Source organism: Gopherus flavomarginatus, chromosome 1, assembly GCF_025201925.1.
Source record: "Gopherus flavomarginatus isolate rGopFla2 chromosome 1, rGopFla2.mat.asm, whole genome shotgun sequence".
Lineage (NCBI taxonomy): Eukaryota > Metazoa > Chordata > Testudines > Testudinidae > Gopherus > Gopherus flavomarginatus.
In genome coordinates this window covers 261870631-261896490 of record NC_066617.1, presented here as the reverse complement: position 1 = coordinate 261896490, position 25860 = coordinate 261870631, and the positions used below count along the sequence as shown (strand labels likewise).

General features: G+C 42.8%; 1 protein-coding gene across 1 annotated transcript in view; it reads left to right on the top strand.

Moving 5' to 3' along the window:
* Positions 1-25860, top strand: part of COL4A2 (collagen type IV alpha 2 chain) — a 230081-nt gene that overhangs the window by 183493 nt on the left and 20728 nt on the right. Inside the window, exons 28-40 of the mRNA XM_050946942.1 lie at positions 973-1080; positions 3797-4018; positions 8083-8244; positions 9029-9199; positions 11810-11953; positions 13953-14078; positions 14698-14879; positions 16036-16099; positions 16465-16539; positions 18862-18969; positions 20131-20238; positions 21442-21513; positions 22183-22308. Of these exons, the coding sequence (XP_050802899.1) occupies positions 973-1080; positions 3797-4018; positions 8083-8244; positions 9029-9199; positions 11810-11953; positions 13953-14078; positions 14698-14879; positions 16036-16099; positions 16465-16539; positions 18862-18969; positions 20131-20238; positions 21442-21513; positions 22183-22308 (1668 nt within the window). The remainder of the gene's footprint in view (positions 1-972; positions 1081-3796; positions 4019-8082; positions 8245-9028; positions 9200-11809; positions 11954-13952; positions 14079-14697; positions 14880-16035; positions 16100-16464; positions 16540-18861; positions 18970-20130; positions 20239-21441; positions 21514-22182; positions 22309-25860) is intronic.

The window sequence follows — 25860 nt, the reverse complement described above, 5'->3', positions numbered from 1 at the left end:
TTAAACATATTTTCCTTACTATTGTTTGGTGCTATATGTTAAAACCAGCTACCATAGCATAATCGGTTATTGAAATATGGTATTTGTTGCCCTCTTCACCTGCTGCCTACTTTATAGAGGGAGGCTTTTTATCTAGCGGCCAGTATGTCCCTCGGCCCACATTGCTTCCTGCAGCTCCCATTGGCCTGGAGCAGTGAACCGCGGCCAGTGGGAGCCGCGATCGGCCGTGCCTGCGGACGTGACAGGTAAACAAACTGGTCCAGCCCGCCAGGAGCTTTCCCTTATGCAAGCGGTGTCCCAAGTTTGGGAAACATTGATCTAGCACAACAATTAATGGAAGGAAAACAAACCTAAATGTTAACAATGCTATTTGGGTAACAGGCACATTTAAATTTTGCAGTTGTACCTGCAATTCTAGTATTTTTCTTAAATTAAATGAATTTTCTGCTCAGAACATTGAGAGGCTGATGGCACAGTGCTGGCACTAGGAAGATGATATTCAGGCTGCACGGTTCTGACAGTGCTCCTTAATCCTGGCCTTTTTTTTAAATGGAACTTTCCACAAAACAAATAGCAATCATAAAACAATCTTGAATTTTAAAATCAGCAACTCTAGAAATAAAAAACCTTTGGCTATCAATAATAATCTCTTATCAATAAATAAGGTAAAGTGATTCTTTGTCTAAGTAACATCATCCTATTTTGTCAGAGCTAGCAAATTAATGCAAAAAAAGTATTGTGCAATGGAAGAGACAACAAAGTAAATTGCAATTCATAATGATAAATTTAGGGTGTAAAACATTTCAAAGCATGTGCATAAATTCCACTGAAGACAAAATGTGATAAAAGTTGATCCCTAAATCTTAAGATACATAATTATGATATTTATTAGCATATTTGTCTGCATTTATGCATATATTTACTTTCTGTGTTTGGATCTGATTTGTTGTTACTTTTTTATGCATAATTTAGGTGCAAAAGGTTCTAAAGGGATTCCAGGTGAACCAGGTCTGGATGGATTCCAAGGGCTAAAAGGTTCACAGGGTGATCCAGGTCGTGAAGGATTACCAGGTCCTCGAGGTATCTTGAAGTCACTAGCCATTCTTTGAGTACTTTTGATCTGTTTGCTGTAGTCATGGGAACCTCAACATGCTATTCCAGGTGTAAATATTAATTTGTCTTCCCTTCAGCATTCAGACAATAATATAACATCAGCCTAAGATATCTTGTGAAGCCAAAAGTTTCTCTCTTTGGAAAATGTGGTTTGTACATAATTATGAAAGAATATCAATTTTCCTCTTTTCCAAGTTTCTCCTAGTGCAGAGGTATAAAGGTAATAGTAAAATACCATAACACTGATTTTAAACAATGATACTTCAATAATGAGATATTTTCACACTCCAGGTGGAGCATGTTCATACTTACACTTCTGAAACAAAATGCATAAGTGAGGAAAAGACACCTATGAATGCATCCATTTAACTCTTAGTAGCAGAAACACGAATTACATTGTACATACCAGGACAAGAACATATATATATCATACGTTCACAATCCAGTAGCTGAATATGCACCCCGCCCACAGGTGGCTGAATATATCCCCATTTGGAAGTACAGTGTTAACAAGTATACAGTACCTGCAACACCTTTTACATGTATTGTATTGAGTATGCATCAAACACTTGTTTTTGTATTTATTAAATATAGTTTTATTTAGTTATTTTGGTGGTGTCTTTGGGAATGTTGGTATGAGCGGCTTGTTGTGAGCCTGAGTGGTTGATGATTAATATAGTTTTAAAATAAACTACTGCATAATGCATCCTTTGGTGAGGGATACCTAAATGCAGCTCAGAACAAATGATGCCCCTACCTTTGAAGGTGAGAAGGGGCTCGGGCAGTGAAAACAACTCAGTTCCGCTGCCTGAGGAATAAGATTTGTGGGAGTAGCAGCCCTAGGAGTGCACTCCTCCTGTGTTGCTAGGAATCCGATTCTGCAGGGCTTTCCTACATGGCACACACACGGTGAAAGGGCAAGACAGGAGGGTCATGTGGGGTGATGTGGATCCTCTTGTCCTCCTCACTGAGGTCCATGAAAGCTCCTTGGAATTTCCTCATTGAAGATCTTCTTTTGGCCTGTAACCTAGAGGGGAGTATTCTTGCCCTGCTGCTGGGACAGACCATGGTCAGCCAAGATAATAAGGCAGGAGAAAGTGGGGACTGGAGTTTCCCCATAGTACTCTGCAAAAGTCATTTACACCATTTTAGTCAAGCATTCACTGGAAAAAAAGACCTAATGTGAGATCTTCATGTCTATGTGGTTTTAGAAATTTAAATCCTGATGTTCTCACTTTTGCTCCTAAATCATGTATGTGCAGTTGAAAATCCCACCCATGTTGCTTGCAAACCAACTTTTTTGTTTACAATAACTTTTATTGTCCCATTGTAATAAGGTTATGCGGGGTAAAATTTTCAAAAGTGCCCAAGTGACAGCTTTCAGTGGGACTTAGGCTCCTAAGGGCTAGTTAGATTCGCAAATGGGACTTAAGCATTGCAATGCCAAACTCCTAGGTGCCCTGCGACCCACTTGAATTCACAGCCCTGAATTAGGCACTCAGGCTCCCCATGAATTCTATGGGGAGAGTTACGTGCCTAAGAAAGAGATTCACAGAAGCCTCAAGCTGAGCTGGGAGTTGCCTAAGTTAGTCAATGCAGAGGAAAAGACTGCAACTTAGGCCCACATCCACAAAAGTACTGGTCAGCCTTTTCTCAGGAATACAACAGAGAGGGAGACATCCCCTCACCCTGTTATAGCTGATGGCCAGTGATTAGGGCACTCAGTTTTCAAACCCCCACTGTGCCTGATTTAGAGGAGGGACTTGAACACAGATCTCCCACAATCACACTGCTAGGTGGTATTTTTGGGTAGTTCTTTCTCAGCCTCTCCTGTTGAAGCTGCTGAACTTTGTACAGATAATTAAATATTAATTGGGCCAGAGCAAGAAAGAAAAATGAACAAATTAACTCTATAACCCATTGGTCATGGTGCTCGTCGGGGATGTGTGAGACCCAGGCTCAAGTCCATGCTTCAATCAGGCAGAATGGGGATCAAATGTGGGTCCCAGATAAGTGGCCTAGCCACTGGACTATTGGACATTCTGGGTGATGAGTTTCTCAGCCAGCCCAGAAAATTTCACACCTGATCACCCTAGCTCTATTTTGGGGGAGGGTTAAGCATGCTCTAAGCATGCATACTGGATCAGGCCCTGCAGGCAAGGTAGGCAGGGAATGCCTCACTGGAGAATCTGGCTAGGATTTAGGCATGAACAAAGCTGTAAGAAGCCCATTAGATGTGGGGCAGCATCAGGGTATAGGTGGTTTTTTGCCTGCCCATGAGTGGAAACTTAAGCACCTATGGAGATTTAGGCATCTACATGGTTAGGCAGCAGCTGAGGAGTGGTTTTGTAAATGTCAGTAGTGCCTAAATGCTTTATTTAGTTACCTAAAGAGGCAGATAGGTGCCTAAGTTCCTTTGTGAATCTAGCCCCTAGGTCAATGAGGTGCTTTTATAAATGTACCCACTGTTTATATTTGACAGTTTATATACTCTACAACTGCTTTACATTTCAATAATACAGACTTTCCTGCATTAGCATACAGCAAAAAGTCTGTGAGATTAAACAAATTAAAATTATTTGATACAATATTTGACATTATTATGGTGCATCTGACACTTTTAATATCTAATACAATGTTTTGGTCGCGGTTAGCCACATGGTGATTGTCATTTTGCCTTTAGGTTTTACTGGACCCCGGGGAGATGAAGGCCCACCAGGTCTACCAGGGCTACCAGGGAATCCAGGCAATGCAGGAAAACCAGGTGCCCGAGGGCCTATAGGACCAAAAGGAATTGCAGGTGAAGTTTTAGGAGCAGCACCAGGCACCCCAGGGGATTTTGGACCATCTGGATTTCCAGGCTTGAAAGGCCTACAAGGAGATCATGGAGTACCAGGAATTAGAGGTAAATGTTGTTTTAAATAAAGTAATGTTTCAGCAAAAAGAAAGGCATGAATGTAGCCAGATTTAAGTAAAGCTTTAATTGGAAGGACTCTGTTTGTATGCAGAAGAGCTGTTGATCAGGTTAGCGGTACATCCAAATAATTCATTTATCCCACAATCCTAAACTAGCTCCCATACCTTCCCTAGGTACCAAAAGACACAAGCGTCCCCCCTACCTAGCCGCCAAAACCTCTAGCTTCCCCCAGCAGCTTCTACAATGCCGTATATTGAAAACTCAGGACACAGTAAAATCAACTAAATTGTGATATCAAAAGGCCAGATTCTGCCAGTCTTAATGAAGTAGAGAGGGTACAGTATTTCACAAGTTGTCCCACTGATGTTAATGGGCTGACTTGCAAAGTATGGTACCACTCAACAGGAATAAGGGTGATAAAGGCCATGTCTACATCTAAAATTTTGCAGCGCTGGTTGTTACAGCTGTATTAGTACAGCTGTATAGGGCCAGCGCTGCAGAGTGGCCACACTTACAGCAACCAGCGCTGCAAGTGGTGTTAGATGTGGCCACACTGCAGCGCTGTTGGGCGGCTTCAAGGGGTTTCGGGGAACGCGAGAGCAAACCGGGAAAGGAGACCAGCTTCCCCGCGGTTTGCTCTCGCGTTCCGCGAACCACCGTGCAAACCGCAGGGAAGGAGACCTGCTTGCTCGGGGGTTCGGGGAACGCGAGAGCAAACCGGGGAAGGAGACCAGCTTCGCCGCGGTTTGCTCTCGCGTTCCGCGAACCCCCCTGCAAACCGCAGGGAAGGAGACCTGCTTGTTCGGGGAACGCGAGAGCAAACCGCGGCGAAGCTGGTCTCCTTTCCCGGTTTGCTCTCGCGTTCCGCGAACCCCCCTGCAAACCGCAGGGAAGGAGACCTGCTTGCTCGGGGCTCCGGGAACGAGAGAGCAAACCGGGAAAGGAGACCCGCTTCGCCGCGGTTTGCTCTCTCGTTCCCGGAGCCACCCAGCAAACCGCAGGGAAGGAGATCTGCTTGCTCTGGGCTCCGGGAACGAGAGAGCAAACCGGGAAAGGAGACCCGCTTCGCCGTGGTTTGCTCTCGCGTTCCCGGAGCCACCCAGCAAACCGCAGGGAAGGAGACCTGCTTGCTCTGGGCTCCGGGAACGAGAGAGCAAACCGGGAAAGGAGACCCGCTTCGCCGCGGTTTGCTCTCTCGTTCCCGGAGCCACCCAGCAAACCGCAGGGAAGGAGACCTGCTTGCTCTGGGCTCCGGGAACGAGAGAGCAAACCGGGAAAGGAGACCAGCTTGATTACCAGAGGCTTCCTCCTTCCACGGAGGTCAAGAAAAGCGCTGGTAAGTGTCTACATTGGATTACCAGCGCTGGATCACCAGCGCTGGATCCTCTACACCCGAGACAAAACGGGAGTACGGCCAGCGCTGCAAACAGGGAGTTGCAGCGCTGGTGGTGCCCTGCAGATGTGTACACCTTCAAAGTTGCAGCGCTGTAACTCCCTCACCAGCGCTGCAACTTTCTGATGTAGACAAGCCCAAAGTCTGGCCCATAATAAATAACAGAAGGAATACGGCACTGATTCCATCGTTCACTTTTCCTGTTTAATTCAGTTAAAACCTCTGTGTGACATTCCCCAGGGTATAATCTGGACTGTTGTGTCCCCTCAATTCTCCAGTATGGGGTGCCTTTTACACTGCTTGCTGTGAGAACAGCCATTCCTGGTCATGCTCACACACAGCTTCTAGCATGCAAAATCACTCCCAGCTGAATTACATGAATGCTCTGGCCAGCCACTCATGAATTACATACAGGGCAACACCAGTAAATTCCGAGTCCCAGGCTTTCCCCAGAAATGTGCGTCTTGTACTGCCCAGATCACTCTTTCTGGACAATAGAAGCTCATAGAAAGGCCCTCACTTCATCAACGGAAAATGACAGACCCTGTCATTTCAAGTGGAGATGACACTTCAATCTAAACACACTGGTCTGGATAAAACAAGTTCATTAACTACAGAAAGTAGATTTTAAGTGATTACAAGTAATGAGGCATAAAAGTCAGAATTGGGTTACAAAAAATAAAAAGATAATATGCAAACTAATACCTATCTTTACAAACTAAGTGAACTTAAAAGCAAAAATGGTTTTCCCACCATAATCTTACAGCAGTCAGGCTGGATCTTTCAGCCAGGACTGGACCCCTCCCCAAGTTCATTGATGTTTCCTTTGTCTTTCAAACGTTGTTGCTGCTGTGAGTGGAGATGAGGGGGGAGAGAGGTGATTCGGTGACCTCTGTTTCTCAATCTTATACCCTCCTCCCCTCTTGGAGGATTATCTCAGCTGGGTTTCAGGCGACAGTCAGTCTGTTTACAAGGAAACCCCCAGCTGTGTCTTTGCCAATATATAAAGTTCTCACCCCTACCCTTCTTCCTGCCAAAGAATGGCTACTTAGCCAGTTGATAGTTCATGATAGTCCATTTGATTATGCTGATACCTGGCCATGGTGTCAATGTGTCTTTTGTCTCTGAAGAACTTGGAGCATGTTACAGCAATGTTATACGACAGAATCTTACAACTTTACATACTATGTTGATACACATATTTTACCAGAACAATAATGTTCAGCAGAGTATGAGTTTTCAAAGGATACCTCACAAGGCATAGTTTGTACAAAAATTATCATGGTCTTATAAAAGTGGTGAACATGGGGTACAGTCTGTCACACTCTGGGTTTGAATTTACCTGAAGCTGAGACAGAATTTCTAGTCTGCGGCTCCAGATTGTCTCATAATCAGGAGCTGCTGATGCCAAATTTGAGTTAATTTTAATGCACAGTACATAAGCCTTGATAATGAGATATTGAGCCTTTTACTTCTATGTCACCAGTTCAGATCTGTCTTAGTTTAGTAGTGAACACAAGTCTTCACTCTTTCATGGCTTTTCAGACTCCTGTGGGGGAAAGAGTTGACAATCTAAGCTCCCAGGTCTCCACATGACAGTGGAAAACCTTGCTGGTAAACTGAGCAGGAAGCACAGAACAGAATATGGAATTAGTGCTCCCAGCCACTTCAGATCAAGTTTAAGGCATGCTAGTTTGGCAGCATGGGCCCTGCTCCTCAGAGGCAGTTAGCTTCTTAGCTTCAATTGATTTCAATGGAAGTTAGAAGATTAAATATCTTTGAGGATCTGAGCCATGGTTCCCTCACAAAGAGCTAACACCTTAAATTTTGTGATGAGCTTTTCAAAGGCACAAATGGGAGTTAGGCACCCAGCTCCCACTGACTTTCAATGCTAATGGCTGTGTGTGAGCCAAGCCTGGAGAGGCTGCTTTTCACAAGCAAAGCCATGTAAAAGGCACCCTGGGCTAGAGAGTTAAAGGGATACAGCGGTGGATGTCAGTGGTCCCCTGATGGCTTTTAATTATTTAAATCAGTGGTGGTTAAATTGTTAATGCTTCAGAGAAGAAATCTCTCTCATTTATCTCGCAAATACAACTCTCACTTTTGGGCCTGAATTTCCTCTCAGTAATACCGATGTAAAGCAAGAGTAACTCCATTTAAGTCTATGGAGTTTACATGGACGTGTACACAGAGTAAGTAAGAGAAAAGCAGACCCACTGGGCCTGATTCACTATTGCCTTGTGAATCTGCAGTCTTTCACATTGCTGCTGAGTGGGTGTAAAATGCTACCTTTCTGTCCTAGTAGGGCTTTTACACCCACTTTGCTCTCATCTTGCAAAGGTGTAAATGGCCACACAATGCACCAGGCACTGGAAACAGGCCCATTGTGTCTAAGTATGGTTTGAATCTCGTAACAATGACCACGACATGAACCAAGGAGCCATTATCAGACTGACTTTGTCCATGTCTGAAAATACATAAATGTTACTTTAGAAATTATGCTGAGTGTTATTTCTAATGGAAAATAATTAGCTCTGAAATGTGAGTACTGTACTATGCAAGGTATATGCACATTGATTAATAAAAATGTTGTCTAATAAACCTATACTCTAGATGATATTGGAACCCTAGAATTAATTAATTTAGTATGATATTTTAGGAGCTGATGGTACTCCAGGTTTTCCAGGACCCAAAGGACTGCCAGGACCCCCAGGTCCTCTTGGTTTGCCTGGCCTGCCAGGACGACCAGGATTGCATGGATTCCCAGGGCTTCCAGGACAGCAAGGGCCTCCCGGCAGAACTGGCTCACCAGGATTTGTTGGTGAGGAATTTTTCCTGTAAACTTCTCTATCTTGCACAAACTTGCTTTTTCTCATATTAACCTATAACTGTATGCCTATGAGGGTTATACTTTTCACTGAGGAGGGATGGTCTTGTGGCTAAGTCACTAGACTAGCTCTTAGATGATCAGGGTTCAATTACTGGCTCTAACACAAACTCTATGTGTGTGACATTTACAAGTCACGTAATCTCTCTGTGTTTCAATTCCCTACCAGCAAAACGGGGACAAAAAATACTTCGCTTTCCCACAGATGAGTTATGAGGCTAACTCCACTAATGTTTGTGAGGTACGCTGCTACCAGAGCAATGGGAGCCATATTAGTATCCCCCAAGACAAGACTGCTGTTTTCTCTTTGCCATTCTTCAGTGCTGCCTGTCTTTCTGGTAACAGAGGTTGCTAGAGAAAGCAGAGCTGCTGAAATGGGAAATGCACAAGGAAATAGTGTTTCATCCTTAGAAGACCAAAGAGAAGGCAAAGAAGGGGAAACTTGAGTACAGAGTCAGGCTGGATTAGAAGTCTGTCCATGAAACAGTGTTTGGAGACGTTTGTACGTTGAGATGGCCCCATCTCTTCTGCAATATCAGGCTTTCATTTTTACTAAGAAAAAAGATTTAATTGTAAGTAGTTGCTCTTTGTCCATACCTAAATTTGCAGATCTGCACTGAGCAAATGGAATTCTTTCACCTTTCTTCACAACTTGTAAAAATAACATTCCAGTCCAAAAACTTGCATCTAATCTTCCTATTCCCATTGATTGTTACAGGTTCACTTGGTGCCAGAGGAGATCAAGGTGACCAAGGTTTTCCTGGTCCAGTGGGCATGAAAGGTCTGGCCGGTGACAAAGGTGAACTCGGTAACAAAGGAGTACAAGGAACACCTGGAGTGCCCGGTCTCCCGGGAATAGACGGAATGCCTGGCTTTCCAGGGTTAAAAGGTCAGATCTTAAAACGATAGATACATTAAGAAAGATACAGTAGCTTAGAGCATGTCTCTGTTAAACAATTTCTGTGCAAGTGTAATTCTGCTTTAGTCAATAGAGTTATGCCAGATAATTTGATTCAGTATATTTCAGAAACACCATAACTATTCTCCTCAGGCAGTACTTGGCAGTTAAAGCTTGAGGGTAGAGAAAGCCTATGAGATAAAGCTGTGTGTGAGAGGGACAATACCTGTTTTTTGTTTTTTCCTTTTGAAAAATAGGTACTATTTACGATTCATTCTTTTCAAAATCCTTTTCTTTACCCCCAGTCCAGTTTATTTCAATGGAATTAAAAGGGTTCTCTCTATTTTTTTTCTCCCCACAATCCCTATTTTCAAAGCTTTCATGTGTTGGCAGGTATGCACCTAGCAAGCAATGCCATCCACAGAAGCAGTCCCATTGAGACAATGTTCAGGTTTACCAGAGCATTTCATTTCACATAGAAAAGTTGGAGCTCTCGCTAGCCAATCAAGAGTTCATTGTACACCAACAATAGGTATATTTTTATTAGAAAAATCTAGTCAAAACAGAATTCCATCCCTTATGGGGTAGAGTGAAGCAAAACACAAGTTGTTCTCCTAAAAGTGTGGCAACAACTTTTTGTCACAGTGTGCATTGGGGAGGTCAAACTCTGCATAGGACTCTCTTTCTGGCATTACTTTGGACTTCAAGTCAACTTTCATTTAACAGGATCACTAATGTGAAGAGACAGATTGTGCCTGATGCTAGTATGGGTCTGAAGGTCAGAGTAGGCTATACAAAGCTTCCCTAGTTACCTTTTTACAGCATCCTATACAAGAGCCAGGCACAATAGCAGTCTCATCCTTCATAGATTCATAGACTTAAGGTCAGAAGGGACCATTATGGTCAACTAGTCTGACCTCCTGCACAATGCAGGCCACAGAATCTCACCTGTCCACTCCTGTAACAAACCCCTAACCTATGTCTGAGTTATTGAAGTCCTCAAATCATGGTTTAAAGAGGAACGCCAGAACTGCTCCCAGGAGTGCAAATATCCCAAAGGGGAAAGAAAGGAGGCAAGGCTTCTGTGCTGGCCAGAAAGACAGTGGGAATCAGGCTACATCATCCAAATAGTTGGTAAAGCAGATGAACACCATTTGCACAGCAGGGACCTAGGGGAGGGAGGCACATCCCCTCATGGAGTTCCCTCTGTGGGCACTGCAGTACTACACCATTTCCAATGACTGCCAGTGCCTTCATGACACAACTTGGCCCAAAATCCTTTAACTTAACTGAATATTCAAGGGATATTTTTTCCCTGTAACCATGTCAATGAACACAAAGAATATTCAGGCTACTTTCCTCTTAGCGCAAAGATCTTACTTTTGAGATACCTTATCTGGTACCAGTTGTCTAACCAAAATGTCTTTTGGTTCTAACATGATTTAAAATAGCTTATTTTAATGTGTTTCATCGCTACACTATACTGTTCCTTCTGATGCTGAGCTTCAGCTATCCTTCAGCTGGATCCCTAGCTGAGGGGTGTTCTCTGTGCTGTACAGATTCAGAGCTAGGTCGTCATACCATTTACACTAGCTGATGACATAGCTGTCACATTTTAATTCATCTTATTCAAGTTCTTGGCTTCTTAAACCTCTGACAACTCTCTGGATGTTACTTTTTTAGGCTTTGGAGTCTAAGTTTACACATATTTAAGGGGACAAGGCTTTTAGGCCTAAATTTGAACATGAGACAACAACTCCAGTGAAAACAGGCACAAAGATACTTTGCTACTGAAGAGATTGGCATAGGAAAGCATCACAAAAAACATGGGTTTTAAGAAGGGATTTGAAAAAAGGAATCGGAGGGTAGTGGTTATACAGAGACCAGCGGGCTGCTGTAAGAATAGAGGGTGTCTCCAAAGTAAGAGAAGGCAAAAAAAAAAAAAGAAAGGAGAATTTGAGAGAGAAGAAATAGACAAGTGTGTGGAATTAGTGGGACGAAGGCAGAAATGGGAGCAGAGAATAAGGGTCTGACCCAATGCATAGCAAAGGCAATGGAAGTATCTATCAACTTCAATGGGTGTTGGCTTAGACAACATTGATGGAGTTGTGCAAAGTTTTGAAGGTGACGATGAGTAGATTGAATTTGATGCAGGAGGAGAGGGGAAGCCACTGGAGGAACTTTGGAGGGAGAACTGTGTGCTCAGAATAGCCAGAGAGGAAAATGACCTTAGCAGTGTTGTTTTGGATACACCAAAGGAAGAGAAGTAAGATAGAGGGCAGTTAGCTGTGAGCAGGCTCCATTTGTTAAGGGAAGAGATGACCACAGCATGGAGAGGGTTTTAGTGGTAGGAATGGAGAAAAAGAACAGATTTTTAAAGGTTTGATAGAGAAGGAAACAACAAAATTTAGCAAGAATATGGATGTGAAGGCTGAAGGAAAGAACATTAAAGCTGTGAGGCAGAGTAATTGGGAGGGTAGGGGTTTTATTAGTAGAGATAAGGAATGGGAGAGTGTCTTTATCTTACAGCTGCTCATTTTAGAAAATAGATGAAGTTGGTTTTGGTTTCGCTTTAAATTTCTCTTCCTCATTTCTTTAAAGGTGCTAAAGGTTCACCTGGTATTGGAGGTTTCAAAGGTATGTTAGGCCAGAAAGGAAAACCAGGACTGAAAGGGCTCAAAGGCGAAGTCGGCTCTTTTGGCAACCAAGGTTTTAAAGGTCTACAGGGGGAACCAGGCCATAAAGGTATTTATATCTGTATTTTCTAATATTACTGATTGTTTGTGTCTTACATGTGTGAGAGCAAATTCTGCCAGGATGTAAATGCTAAAACAATATATTTTTGACATAAAATTCCTGAGTTAAAGTCACTATCATTACTACAAAGGAGGTCCTGGAAAAGCCCAGCCTTCCTGCACTTAAATTTAGTCCAGGACTTCTTGTATCATGAATGAATGGCAGTTAACATAGATAACTATAGTACTAGAAATGGAACTAGTTGTCCTCATGGTTACTATAAAATATAAACACTGTTTTTTCAAAGCTTCAGACTGAACTGTATTAATTCACTCTGAAAGATATATAAAGAAAATCTCTGGGCTTCTTGTTTATCTGATTCTGACAGGCAGTGGCTTATTATGTTGTTATACCAAATAGTAGTACTTCCTGAGAAGCAATGCGTCCCAGTGCATGATTGGTATAAATACCACTCATGTCATGTGCTATTGTTTCTTAAATAAACCCATTATGAATTGATGGCCTGCAATATCACAGGTGAGAAGAGGGAGTTTCAAGCTATTTTTAAGATATAGCTGTGTTAAATTGGTAACATTCTAATTTTTCTTAATGTTGCCTGTTGATCCCTGATCTTGGATAATATAGAATCTATCTGCTAAACATACTTATAGAAATAATAATGGAAGCAATTGCAGCTGTAACAGCAAACAGAAGAACCAAAATATATTTATTAAAATAGCATTGGCCATAGGTCTTAAGCATTAAGTGTTAAGGGCTCAGAGTGAGGCTTACTAGAAGTTGGCAGTGAGTATAAAATACCATGAGTATTATGTGCTGGACCAAAGGTTATGGAATGTCATGAGCTGGACCTAAGATTATAAAACTTAGCAGTACATATCTTGTGATAGTTTAGCAAATGGCCAAAGGAAAAACTTGCTCTCAGGATAACGCATTCTAGATCAAAGAGTACAACTAACATAAAGTGCTTCTCTCTGAGTAACCAATAGTAAATGTATCAGAGGGGTAGCCATGTTAGGCTGGATCTGTAAAAAGTGACAAAGGGTCCTGTGGCATCTTATAGACTAACAGACGTATTGGAGCATGAGCTTTCATGGGTGAATACCCACTTCGTCAGACGCATGATCACATATTATCTAACGCCAAATTTTTCAAACCTTGTTGCCTAAAGTTAAGCACCTAAGTAAAAATGGCCTGATATTCAAAGGTGGTCAGCAGCGCTAGCTCCCATTAACTTCAATGTGGTTTGTGAGTGCTCAGCAACTATGAAAAACAGGCCACTCTTACTTAGACTGACTTTGGGCACCAGGTTTCTTCCGCGTTGTCTGAGAAATAGTATATCAGGGGTCGGCAACTTCTGGCATGCGGCTTGCCAGGGTAAGCATGCTGGCGGGCCGGACCAGTTTGTTTACCTGCCGCATCCACAGGTTCAGATGATCGTGGCTCCCACTGGCCGCAGTTCGCTGTCCCAGGCCAATGGGGGCTGCAGAAAGTGGCGCGGGCGAGGGATGTGCTGGCCGCGGCTTCCCACTGCCCCATTGGCCTGGGACGGCGAACCGTGGCCAGTGGGAGCCGCAATCAGCCAAACCTGCCGATGTGGCAGGTAAACAAACTGGCCTGGCCCACCAGTGTGCTTACCCTGGCGAGCCGCATGCCAGATGTTGCCAACCCCTGTAGTATATGCTCACGTAATCAGACTGCAATGGAATGAATATGCACAAGGGGGCAGAGTTAAGCTTGTACATTCAACTTCAAGTTTTATTTTTCATATCTTCTAGTGTTTGAGTATGCTGCCTTCATGCTGCATTAGTCTAGGGTATTTTTTTTTTAATATTATAAAGAGTTTTCTTAGCTGCTGAAGTTTCCATGCTGGCTCTGACTATCGCATCTGTTAGTCTATAAGGTGCCACAGGACTCTTTGCTGCTTGTCTCAATTTATTTCTCTGTAATTTTCAATACAGTACAGCTGACTAGGCTTTATTATTTTTAGGTGACCGTGGGGAACAGGGTCCAGCAGGAAAACCACCAAAGATCATGCCAAGCATGCTGTTTGAGGTTAAAGGTGAGAAAGGAGATATAGGAGACCCTGGCCTAAAAGGAAATTTAGGCTTTAAAGGTAAGAACAACAAAACAATCATTTAATATTCATGATTACTTACCAGTTACTAAGCTTTTCAGTTATCCTCTCCACATCCTTAATATGTAACACCTCCTGTTGTATTACTGCACAACACAGCTGAGCTGGCAATGAAAACAGAGGGCTTGATTCTCGCTGTAACTCTATTGCTACAATGGCACTATCAGTGTAAGAGCTTGTCTGTCCAGACTGGTAGTGAGCAGTAAGCTAGCGTGCTATGGATTTATCCCCTGGCTTGCTACACATTAACTTGTCAGACAGACAAGCCCTGAGAGAGCCAAGAGTCAGACCCACTGACTTAAATGGAGTTAGAGCAAGACCAGAATCTTTAATTCTGTTCTGTGCTGTCTTTTCCACAGTCGTCATTATTTTATCTTGTGTCCTCAAAGGGATTTTGACATTTTCCTTTTTATAGGTTAATCTGGTAAGAAACATCTAATGTATCTACGGCCTTAAAATGTTCTGCCTCTTTGTATAGTCCTGGCTCTCTATCTCTTTGTCTAAAGACATACTGCTGACCTGAAAGTTTTAACATGGATGGAACTACCTGTCATGTGAACCTCCCTTGATGTTACATTTTGTACTGGTGTTCTTACAGGTAGTAAAGGAATGCCGGGCTTACCTGGCAAACCAGGAGTTCCAGGTTTGCCTGGATCTAATAGTCATACTGAAGGTGAGAAAGGAGATGCTGGTATTAAAGGAGTGACAGGTATTCTGGGGTATCCTGGTGCAATTGGACCTCCTGGCATACGAGGTTTCCCTGGAACCACTGGAATCAGGGTAAGTTAATGTCCATTGGGATTTTTTTTCAACTAAAATGCCATCATTAAGCTTGGCTGATCTAGGTTTTATACACCATTAAAATTGTGTTGGAACATTGAAATACAAAGATATCAGAAATTAATAAAAATGGAATGTATGAAATGTCCTCTCTGTAAAATGCACTCTGCCATCCATTGTACTCTGGATAGAGTCCTGAGAATGCCAATATGATTTTCTCCTTCTCCTCTTCTCCACATGACCCACAGTCCAGCCATGAGCTTTTCACTGATGTGGGACCCAAATCCTTCTTGGGGCTTCTCAAATCTGCTAGGAAAAATTGGTCTTACTTCAAGCTTGCCCTTCCTGATGGGGCTGATTGTGCCACCACCAAACACCCCCCCCCCTCCATTTTGCTGTCCAATTTCATGAGCAGGTCAGAGAATCAAATCAGTCTCTTTCACAGAAGTAGGTTGATCAACACTAAGGGCTTATACACATTAGCACTTACTTTGATATTAAGTGCTAGTATAGACAGTGCTGTGTTGGTGGGAGATGATCTCCCGTTGACAAAGCTACCGCCGCTCGGGAACGTGGAAGAATTATGCCATTGGGAGAGGTCTCTCCCATCAGCATAGAGCGTCTGCACTAGCACCGCTACGGTGGCACAGCTGCATCCCTACAGCTGCGCCACTGTAGCAATTCTAGTGTAGACTAGCCGTAACTCTCATTTACCAGCAATTTCTGTGCATACTTTGTCAATAAAATAAGTCACACTTGGGAGAACTCCACTTACAAAGGGCCTAACAAGAAAAACCATTCACTACGCTTAATTGTATAGGGCAAAATACTATGGTCCCTTCTTAAGTAAACTCCCCATTAGACTTCAGTGGGAGTTTGTCTGAGTGAGGACTGCAAGATTTTGCCCAGAGAAGTTGAACTAGATCACACAATTCATGTTCCCAATTTTAAAGGAAATAGTGCTTGCAAATTCAGCCTTTCATTATTATTGATGTAGTCTGGCTACATCAACCAAAGGAATCAATTATAAAGTGCTAAAGAAATTCAAAAGTGTAAGTATTTTGGCATTTTATAGTGTCTCAATAGCAATGCTGTTTTAATGACTGAATAAACGTTCATTCTAATTAAATACTGTCCATTTTTAACCATATGATAGGGTGAAAAGGGTATTGAAGGAATCAGAGGTGATTATGGTAGACTTGGCCCTGCTGGACAAACTGGTGAGTCTGCTTCTATCTCATCCATTGAGCCATTTGTACTAATCTCATATATAAACCTTTATATACATTGTATGAAGTCCTTCATATAGGGTCTGATTCAGTGCCTGTTGTGCATTGGATCAAGTCCAGATAGTCTTGTTTAGTTTCCTCCTTCAGAGAGGCCATGACTTTTTTTTTGCACATCTCCTTCTCCTTTTTTGCTGTTGTTTGTTTTATCATCATTTCCATTGTAGCACAGCTAAGCTATATTAGTGAGTTTTGCACTTTTCTCTGAAGGCTACAAGTTCTTCAAAACACTAATAAATTGAATTTGTATTCAGAATTGAAGTCCAGTCTCATTCTTTGTTTATTTCTGCTTGAAACAGGTGATCGAGGAGATACTATAAACTTACCAGGAAGCACAGGTCTGAAAGGAGAAGCTGGTGAAACTGGATCATTGGGTATTCATTTCATTGACCATCAGAATTGTTCTTTATATATTGTTTTCACATGTCTACATGTTACAATCCGTGGAGGGTTGCTTATAGGGATGGGGAACTCATTTGTTTGAACTCCCCAGCACACTGAGTTATTCAACATGTCCCACTGCAGTAAATGCCTGGATGAAACTGGAGTAGTGAGGAGTAAGTGGTTAAATAGCCTGATAGCTCCATGTAAGGGAAAGTCAGGATTTGGCTTTTAGTCCTAATGCACGTAGAACTCTCACTAAAGTCAATAGATATTTTGCTTGGAAAAGGGGTGTTGTGTGCCTCCAGGGACTACAGAATCTGTCTCATAGTCCCCTTATCACAGTGCTTGGAGATATACAGTTGTGTTACATTTTCCACATCGAGATGAAAGTATGCAGCATCACCTCTTCACTGAGAATGTGAATATGCTGCACTAAAGTGTTAGACAATATGTATAGTCAAACAGCATACAACTAAATTAAAAAATTACATTCTGCTTTGTAATGGCATTTCTGCCACTGACATTAGTAGGATCATTATTTGGCCATAATTGTGCATGGTGGAGAGTGCTAAGCCTACCTCTTTTTTGGACTAGTCTAGGCTGAGAAAAATAGTGGTGTTTTAAAACCAGGGCTGACCAGGATTTTTAAACAGCACTGTCATTGTCTTCACTAGAAACTAAGCAGTGTTTAAAAGCATGTTAATTGACATGGGTCATCTAACACATTTTACAACATGAATTATTTTCCCAGGCTAGACAAGCTCACTGAGGGGTTGTCTACACTTATAACACTATAGCAGAGCATCTGTAGCAGTGCAGCTTCACAGCGCAGGTTTCTCCCATTGGGGTAGGAAATCCACCTCCTTGAGGGGCAGTAGCTTATTAATCAACAGAATTCTTCTGTTCACTTAACGCTGTCTACACCAGGGATTAGGTCAGCATGGCTATGTTTCTTAGGGGGTGTGGATTTTTCACACTGACATTACCCAGGGTACAATCTGGACTGATGAACAGCTATGTCCCCTCAATTCTCCAACTTGGGGTGTCTTTTACACTGCTTCACTGTGAGAACAACCACTCCTGGTCTGCTCACACACAGCATCCAGCATGTAAATCACTCCCAGCCACGGGTGCAGACTCCATGGGTGCTCCAGGGAAAATTAGTGGGTGGTTAGCACCCATCGGCAGCCAAGCTGTCCCCATCCCCCCCAGTGCCTTTCACCCATTGGCAGCCCTGCCAATCAACTCCTCCCCCTCCCTTCCAGTGCTTCCCGCCCACCATGATAAGCCATTCCGAGGTGTGGAGGAGGTGCTGGGAGGGAGGGGGAGAAGCGTGGATGGGGCACACTTGGAGGTGGCAGAAAGAGGCGGGGAGGAGTGGGGCTGGGAAGAAACGGGCAGGGTAGGTGCTTGAGGGAAGTGGGGGGCAGGACCTGGGGCTGAGAGGACGTTGAGCACCCCCCAGATAATTGAAGCTGCCGCCTGTGCGCCCAGCAATATACTATGTGAGTGCAATAGCCAGCCACCCATAAAGTACACTGCATGTTAACACCAGCAAACTCTCAGTTCCAGACTTTCCTCCAGAAATGTGCATCTTTTACTGCCCAGCACCCTCCTGGACAATACAAGCTCATACAAAGTCCGTCATTCATTGTTAGAAAATGATATGCACAAATCTTGTTATCTCAAAGGACTTTCTCAAACACTTCAATCCAAACTTGTTTAGATAAAACAATGAAGTACATTTATTACTTACAGAATGATAGATTTAAAGTGACTACAAGTAATAAGGCATATAAGTCAGCTTGCTTACAAGGAAATAAAAGGCAGAATGCAACTAACACCTAACTTAACAAGCGACATGAATACAAAGCAAAGGGGTCTCTCACCACATGGTCCACCATTGTAACTGACTGAATCTCTTTCAGCCAGGATCTCCCCACCCCGTGCTCGGCCCCATGCCTTGGTAATGTTATATCGGGGATCAGCAACCTTTGGCACACGGCTCACCAGGGTAAGCACCCTGGTGGGCCAGGCCAGTTTGTTTACCTGCTGCGTCAGCAGGTTCGGCAGACTGCAGTTCCCACTGGCCGCGATGCACCGTCCCAGGCCAGTGGGGGCGGCGGGAAATGGCACGGGCGAGAGATGTACTGGCTGTGGCTTCCTGCCACCCCCATTGGTCTGGGATGGCGAACCTGCCTCATTCACTAGGCACCTTCACATTCAATTATTGCTGATAATTATTCAAATATTCCTGGCATGTATATAATGATTGTTTAGGGAATTGATTGTTAACATTTCTGATGTTGCAGGTGTGAAAGGAACCAGAGGACATAAAGGTGAAGGAGGTGATCCTGGTTTTATTGGCATTGAAGGCCTAAAAGGCACCCAAGGTTTTCCCGGTTTAAAAGGGCAAAAAGGTGAAATATTTCTTACATTCTGTCTTAGCTTACATTCTGTCTTAGCTATGCAGCAATCCTAAGATTAGGAGTAGAGTTGGTTTGGAAAGTGCAGAAAAAAAATCAAAGTTTTATACAATGCTTTTCATTGAAATTTCAAATTTTTGAAAAATGTTGACCTGGTCAAAGCTGGTCAAAAACTGTTTTTTAAAAATGTGAACATTTTCAAAAGAAAAGTTTATCCCCAAAAATTCATATTCAGATTTTTTAGATTTGCTCTCATTAATTAATCTAATTAAGATGTTGATGTGCCTGTTTACAGTAATACAGTCACAGTGCAATGGTGTTCACTGTACAAGAAGGGATGAGAGTATCTAGATGATACCCAAGGAAGGGAGCATTCTAATACTTGCACTTCCCTCTAATTTAAATGAGATACAAAATGCCCCAAAGGACCTTCAGCCACGGTATTTCGAACCAGTTCTTTTGGCTGACTGTACAAGGGAGATAGTGGTCAGATTCTGCTCTGGATCCAAATCAGCAGCTTGAGAAATCTGTTACCATTAGGTGACCATGAAAAAAATGTTGCTCCATATATTTTTTATGATTAATTATTATTATTATTATATTGCCTAGAATCCCCAACCAAGATCGGGGCCCCATTGTGCTGGGTACTGTAGAAATATGTAATGAGAGACAGTCCCTGGCTCAAAGAGCACTTACAGTCTGAACAGACCAGGCAGACTCAGTGAAAGGGGAAACAGAGGCACAAAGAAGGGAAGTGTCTTGCCCAAAGTGGCACAGAAATTAGGCTAAAATATTCAAATTTGTTTTTCTAATAGCAATAGAAACACCCCCCACTGTCTATGTCTGCATTTCTCAGCTAGCTGGAGGCATGAAGTTTGCAATTATAGTAAAACAATGCATTTTTTTTGCTGTCTCATACTGTCCTTTTGGGGGGGAAGGTGGGGAGAGAGATGTGTGTGTTTCTTCCCCCATAGCATATTTCAAACTAGCTCTTTATTTCATAATTTTGGTGTAGGGGACTTTGTTGTTTATTTATCCATAAGGCTGCCCATACTGGCTACCAGAAAGACTGAAGGTAGTGTAGTCCATGTTTTATGGTATACAATAGGATCAATTTCATGGACACCCAGAATTAATTATCTGTTTTTCCTATAGGCTTCCCAGGGCTGGTTGGACCACCAGGATCACAGGGAGACCCAGGTATTCCTGGATTTCAAGGTGAAAAAGGAAGTCGTGGATGGCCTGGTTTAGCAGGACAAGCAGGTTATAAAACTATTTTAATTAAGCCATTTTACTCTAAGTATTTCAGTATTGTGCATTTGGGGCAAGGAAGAAAGAGGATCATTGGCACTTCAGAGCTCTATCTCTCTTCCCAATAAATGCTGGTTTCCTATAAAGCTCAGATGCATAAATATAGACTTATATGATTTGATTTTTCTTGCATTATAAGGACACTTGCATTTTCACATTGACTCTAGGGGGAGTATTTGATATGTCAAGAACCTAATTTACAGGAACTATTTTAATTTCTCATGATGGTTGCAAAACAAATTAATTTTCAGCAATGTGAGCAACTCTTTTTCCCATGTAGCAGAGAGTAATATCATTTCATGCAGCGCATTAGATAGTGAGCAAATTATCTTACATAATCATCAGATGCAGTAGATGTTTTAGCCCACGAAAGCTTATTCCCAAATAAATTTGTTAGTCTCTAAGGTGCCACAAGTACTCCTCATTCTTTTTGCAGATGCGGGAGAGTTCACTGATACTGAATATGGCTTAAAAAGTAACTGACTTATGGCATGCTACACTGAGAGCTTTGTTGTCAAGATATAAATAATATTTTTATATAAAACAGTGAACTTTCTTAATTACCAGATCAAGGATTTCCCCCATGTCCCTTAATAAATTAAATCATGTAAGTTTTCATCTCCAGGAATGGGGAAGAAAATGCCCCATTTTGAACAGCAGCAAGCATTAGGCATTTTTCAGATTGTTTTTTTAAAATCCCACACAGCGATTTTTTTTTCCTCAAGAGATCCTTATTACAGAACTTGAAGGATGTGTGGCCACCTTCCTGTTATCCTGCTTTAGGGGTTACAAAAAGGTATAAAGATGAATCCTATCAAAGCTAGGATATTAAGAAGATAATTAATGGCAGGTTTGTTTTCTTTTGTTTCTGTTGGTTCTTGGTGTAACTTTTACCAGTTAGATTGGAGCTGCTTCTATGGTTTTACTGGATAATAGAAAAATAGATACATTTGCCAACCAAGGAAAATACACAATTAGGTTTGTAATAAGCATATACAATTGTGTGTAAATTCAAATCATAATACAATTATTTTGTGGCTACCTTAGGAACAGGAAGCTACATTTTCAGCCAAATGCATGTTTTCTACCAACCAAAGAATCTTACCAACTCATTGAACCTATGAATAAGGTAATCATGAGTAAAATGTTTAACAGGTTTACCCGGCTTCCGAGGAATCAGTGGATTGGATGGTTTGCCAGGAACTAAGGGCTTGCCAGGCTCCCCAGGTATGTGTGACAATCTCAGGCTATGTCTTCACTACCCGCCGTATCGGCAGGTAGCAATCGATTTCTCGGGGATCGATATATCGCGTCTCATCTAGATGCGATATATCGATCCCCGAACGCGCTCCTGTCAACTCCGGAACTCCACCGGAGCAAGCGGCGGTAGTGGTGTCGACAGAGGGGGCCGCGGACGTCAATCCCACGCCGTGGGGACGGTAGGTAATTCAATCTAAGATACTTCAACTTCAGCTACGTTATTCACGTAGCTGAAGTTGTGTATCTTAGATCGATCCCCTCCCCTAGTGTAGACCAGCCCTTATTCTGTCCTTTTATAAAGGCACCAGGTTATGTTGGCTATTCCATTATAAATTCCATTTGGGATGGGTTTGTAAGACAATTCCTTAATACAGTCATCTGAAATTTAGCATGTGAACAGTACGCTCTGATGGACTTTGTGCGGATATTCAAGGATTTGGCCAAACGTAATATATCTTAAATGATGCAACCTAATCAAAATTGAGTGATTAGGACAAATCTTGAAATCATAATCCCTTTCCTTTTGGCAGGTTTAAGAGCCTTAATATTATTTTAATACAGTTTTCAGTATGTAATATAGCAGCAATATGAAATCCTGAGCTATTTGGCAGTTTACTTTTATTAATTCCAAAACAGGTCCAGATGCATATGGGACTGAAGGTTTCCCAGGTATTTATGGTGACAAAGGGGAAGCAGGCGAACCGAACACTATTGAAGGCCCCAGAGGAGCGCCAGGTCAGAAAGGAGAGAGGGGCAATCCAGGTCAGTGTTTAGGGTGTTGTGTTTTTTATTATTATATACTGGAGCGTGGCAAGTGTACTAGCATACATTATCACACAATGCAATTTAAGTTACAGCTGTTGATAAGAAATCTACAGCCAGTTCACTCAGCTATGGCCCTGCTGCTGTAACAGCTAGTGCGAGTAGCAGTTGTCAATCTATGCCAAGTATTAACTGTATTGAAAATTAGAGTTTTTCATTATTTGTCATTTCCAAGCCTCCCACAGGTGCTTCAAGATTATACAGAAGTATGAGGTTCATAGGGCTATTGCTACACTATCTAGTGCTGGGGACTCAAACACATGGCCCGCCATAGGCGCCGATTCCGCCAGCAGTCAAGCTCCCCTCCTCCCCACTCCCTCTTCTCCCTGCCACCCCAGCACACTGTGTCCCTGCTCCTCCACCTACCTCCCAGCACTTCCTGCTACCAAGCAGCTGTTTGGAGGCACTTAGGACTTTCCACGAGGGAGGAGCGTGGAAGAGGTGGAGAAGAGGCAGGGCCAGGGTGGGGGATTTGGGGAAGGGGTGAGGCCTCATGGACTAGATGAGCAAGCTGATGTATGAAGTTCAGCATGTATGATTCTTTGCTGTGAGTAATTGGGAAGAATTTTTGTTAAAAGTGGCAATGTATTTTGTATGAATAGTTACTTTAAAAAGTTCCTGCTATTACAACTATGTTGATAGACTTAGTGTAGGTCATCATCAGTGTTACTGACCACATACGGAATAGTTACAGGTGTTTATTAAAACCCCCCTTTTGCATTACAGTTTTTAAAGAGTTAAAACACTGACTTTTAATAGCATACTACATTACTCTTCATTTTTGACTATACTTTTGTATCGTTGTATGAAAAGGTTTCAGTGATGCTACCCTCAGGCCAATCTACTTGTCCTCATTTGGCCCTTTTGGTGATTTGAGTTTGAGATCCCTGATCTAGAGGGTTCCAGTATTGCCAACTCTTGTGATTTTACTGCGAGTCTTGTGATATTTGATGTTTTTCTTAAAGCCTCAGTGTCACAGTTACTGGGCTACCTGCATCTCTGACCACTCTTGGTCTCTTTGAGTGCACTCCTCAGTCTTGAGCCTCAAACTGCTTATCTCTTCTGTGGTGGAATCATGCAATTCTCCACTCTCAGACTGGGCCCTGTGCTACGAGCCCAGTTGCTAACCATGATTGCTTCCACAAGCCTGACTTGGGTTCAGTACCTGCCGTTTGTTTCCCTCCAGGAGCTATGAGAGAAGTATCCAGTGACCTGACGGCCTGCTTAAAGCAAAGTAGTATTAATTTATAACATCAGCAGTTCGGAGAAAACAGGTCTCAAAACAATAAACCACTCTACATGCATGCTTGCCTTTCCCTAAAGCAGTGCTTCTCAACCTATTTGTCATTGTGGGCCACATGGCCGCAGGTTGAGAACCACAGTGCCCCCTCCCCCCGAACCTTCCCCGCAGCCTCCTATGCCCAGTGCCTCCTGCCCAGAGACCCCTCCACAGAGTGGAGCCCTGAGCAGAGGGCAGGCAGCAGAGACCACAGACTCTGCTGTGTGGGGCCAGGCGCCAGCCCCGACCCTGGACCTGGCTGTGTGGTAGGGCAGCCGGGTGGCAGCCCAGACCCTGACCCTGTGGAGCAGCCCTTGGACCCCAGAGCCTCTCTGGGGCCGGCCGGCAGCCTTGCCGTGCTGGGAAGCCTGGACCCCATGCTCACTGGGGGCCTTTAGCACACAGCTGGGCTGCAGCTCTTTGCTAATTGGGCCACAGGTTGAGAATTGCTGCCCTAAAGCTTAGGAGGCCCAATCTCCTTTTCTGACACCCACCCTGGACAACTCTTCACAATTGACCCCTCCTCGTTGGTAGGGTGTCCATTTGATTTTTAAGCTCCCACTCTGGCAAAACAAAGATTGCATCATCGGAGTCAGGCTGTAGGATCCTTAAAGCTAATAGCTTGTCCCGTTGACTTTTCAAGTGTATGCCAAGATGTTCTTATCTGGAGAGCCATAGTATTGCCTTCCTGTTTGTTCTTATCACAGCCCTGTTGAATTAAAGCAATATAGGCACATAAAATGTTTCTAGCTTTCCTGGTTGCAGAGAAAAGCTTGAAAATGTGACCTGAGTGCCCCTTAAACACTCAGAAGCTAGAAGGCATATAAAATACTGATTTTCCCATTCGTAGCATTTACACCAAAGGAATAAACACTTTAATATTTGTAAACATTGATTATTCTGTTTAAAGGTAAGTATTATGTAGTCTTCTGAAGTTGTTAATGAAATCAGTATCATATGGAATTATTTTATTAAAAGGAGAGAAAAACAGCTGGTACATCTAGTAGCTCAGCAGATGAGTTGCTTCTTTTTTTTTTAAATTTTTTCCACTTCTCTGACATCAAAGTGGCCCCCTGCCAAGCCCCCTTAAGGGTAGAAGACTCACCCCATTTTAACTTCCACTCTCATAACTGCCCTTTTGTGAAAGCCCACTCTGTCCATAAATTCATCTATGACAATAGCCTTATAAACTAGTTAGTTGTATGGTCTGAAGACTTTGCAAAGTTTAGGGCCTGAAATTCCCACTGAATTAATCAGGCCCTTAGTTCTTTTCCCTACACCCTTTGATGGCTCTAGCTCTGCTTCCTTGGGGAAACCCTCAGTTATACTCTGCTTTCTTGTAATCACTAAGATACATTGTGCCTTCTCACCTTTCCTACTAGAAATGGTGTTATTTTGCTAATTTCGTTCATGTTTGTTAGTGTCGGTTGTTTACTAAAGAAAAAATAGATTTAAAATATTTTCATGGCTTTCTGAGACTATTTGCAATAGTATTATTTTATCCCACTTAAATGGATAGTTTCAAGGAGTTATGGCCCACACTACCACTGTTTAAAAACCTAGGATCTGTGGAGAACGTCCTCTGGATTCTACATCTCTCTATTTTTAATTGACCCTGAAAAATTAAAAGAATCAATAGCCACTGATTTTGTAGGACATTTGGTACAGTGGTGTTTGCTCTTCTGCTGCAGAGCCAGTGTGTTTCAAGTACTTGCTAGCTTGGAACAATATTTATACAATAGAGTACCTGACACATACAAGAATATTAGCATCCAATATGGTAAGAAATAACTAACTATCCATACCTGCTTTGGAACTGCTAAAAACAAATATTATATCTATCTTAGAGCCTCATTTTCAGAGTGATAAATAATGATAATGATAAATGAGTGTCACACTGCCTGGTACGGGACACAGCTGAGAATGCCAATATCAGGTCAGACTGCCAGAATACAGGGCTTATGCCCCAGACTGGTGATGTACTCTATCATAAGACTTCACCAAGCCAGAAATAGATGTGTACTTCCAAAATACGATATTAGTTATTATGAAGCCACAGACAGTTCCCATCAACAGGGGCGGCTCCAGGCACCAGCACACCAAGCGCGTGCTTGGGGCGGCTAGCCGCGGAGGGGCGCTCTGCCAGTCGCCACAAGGGCGGCAGGCAGGCTGCCTTCGACAGCATGCCTGCGGAGGGTCCGCTGCTCCCACGG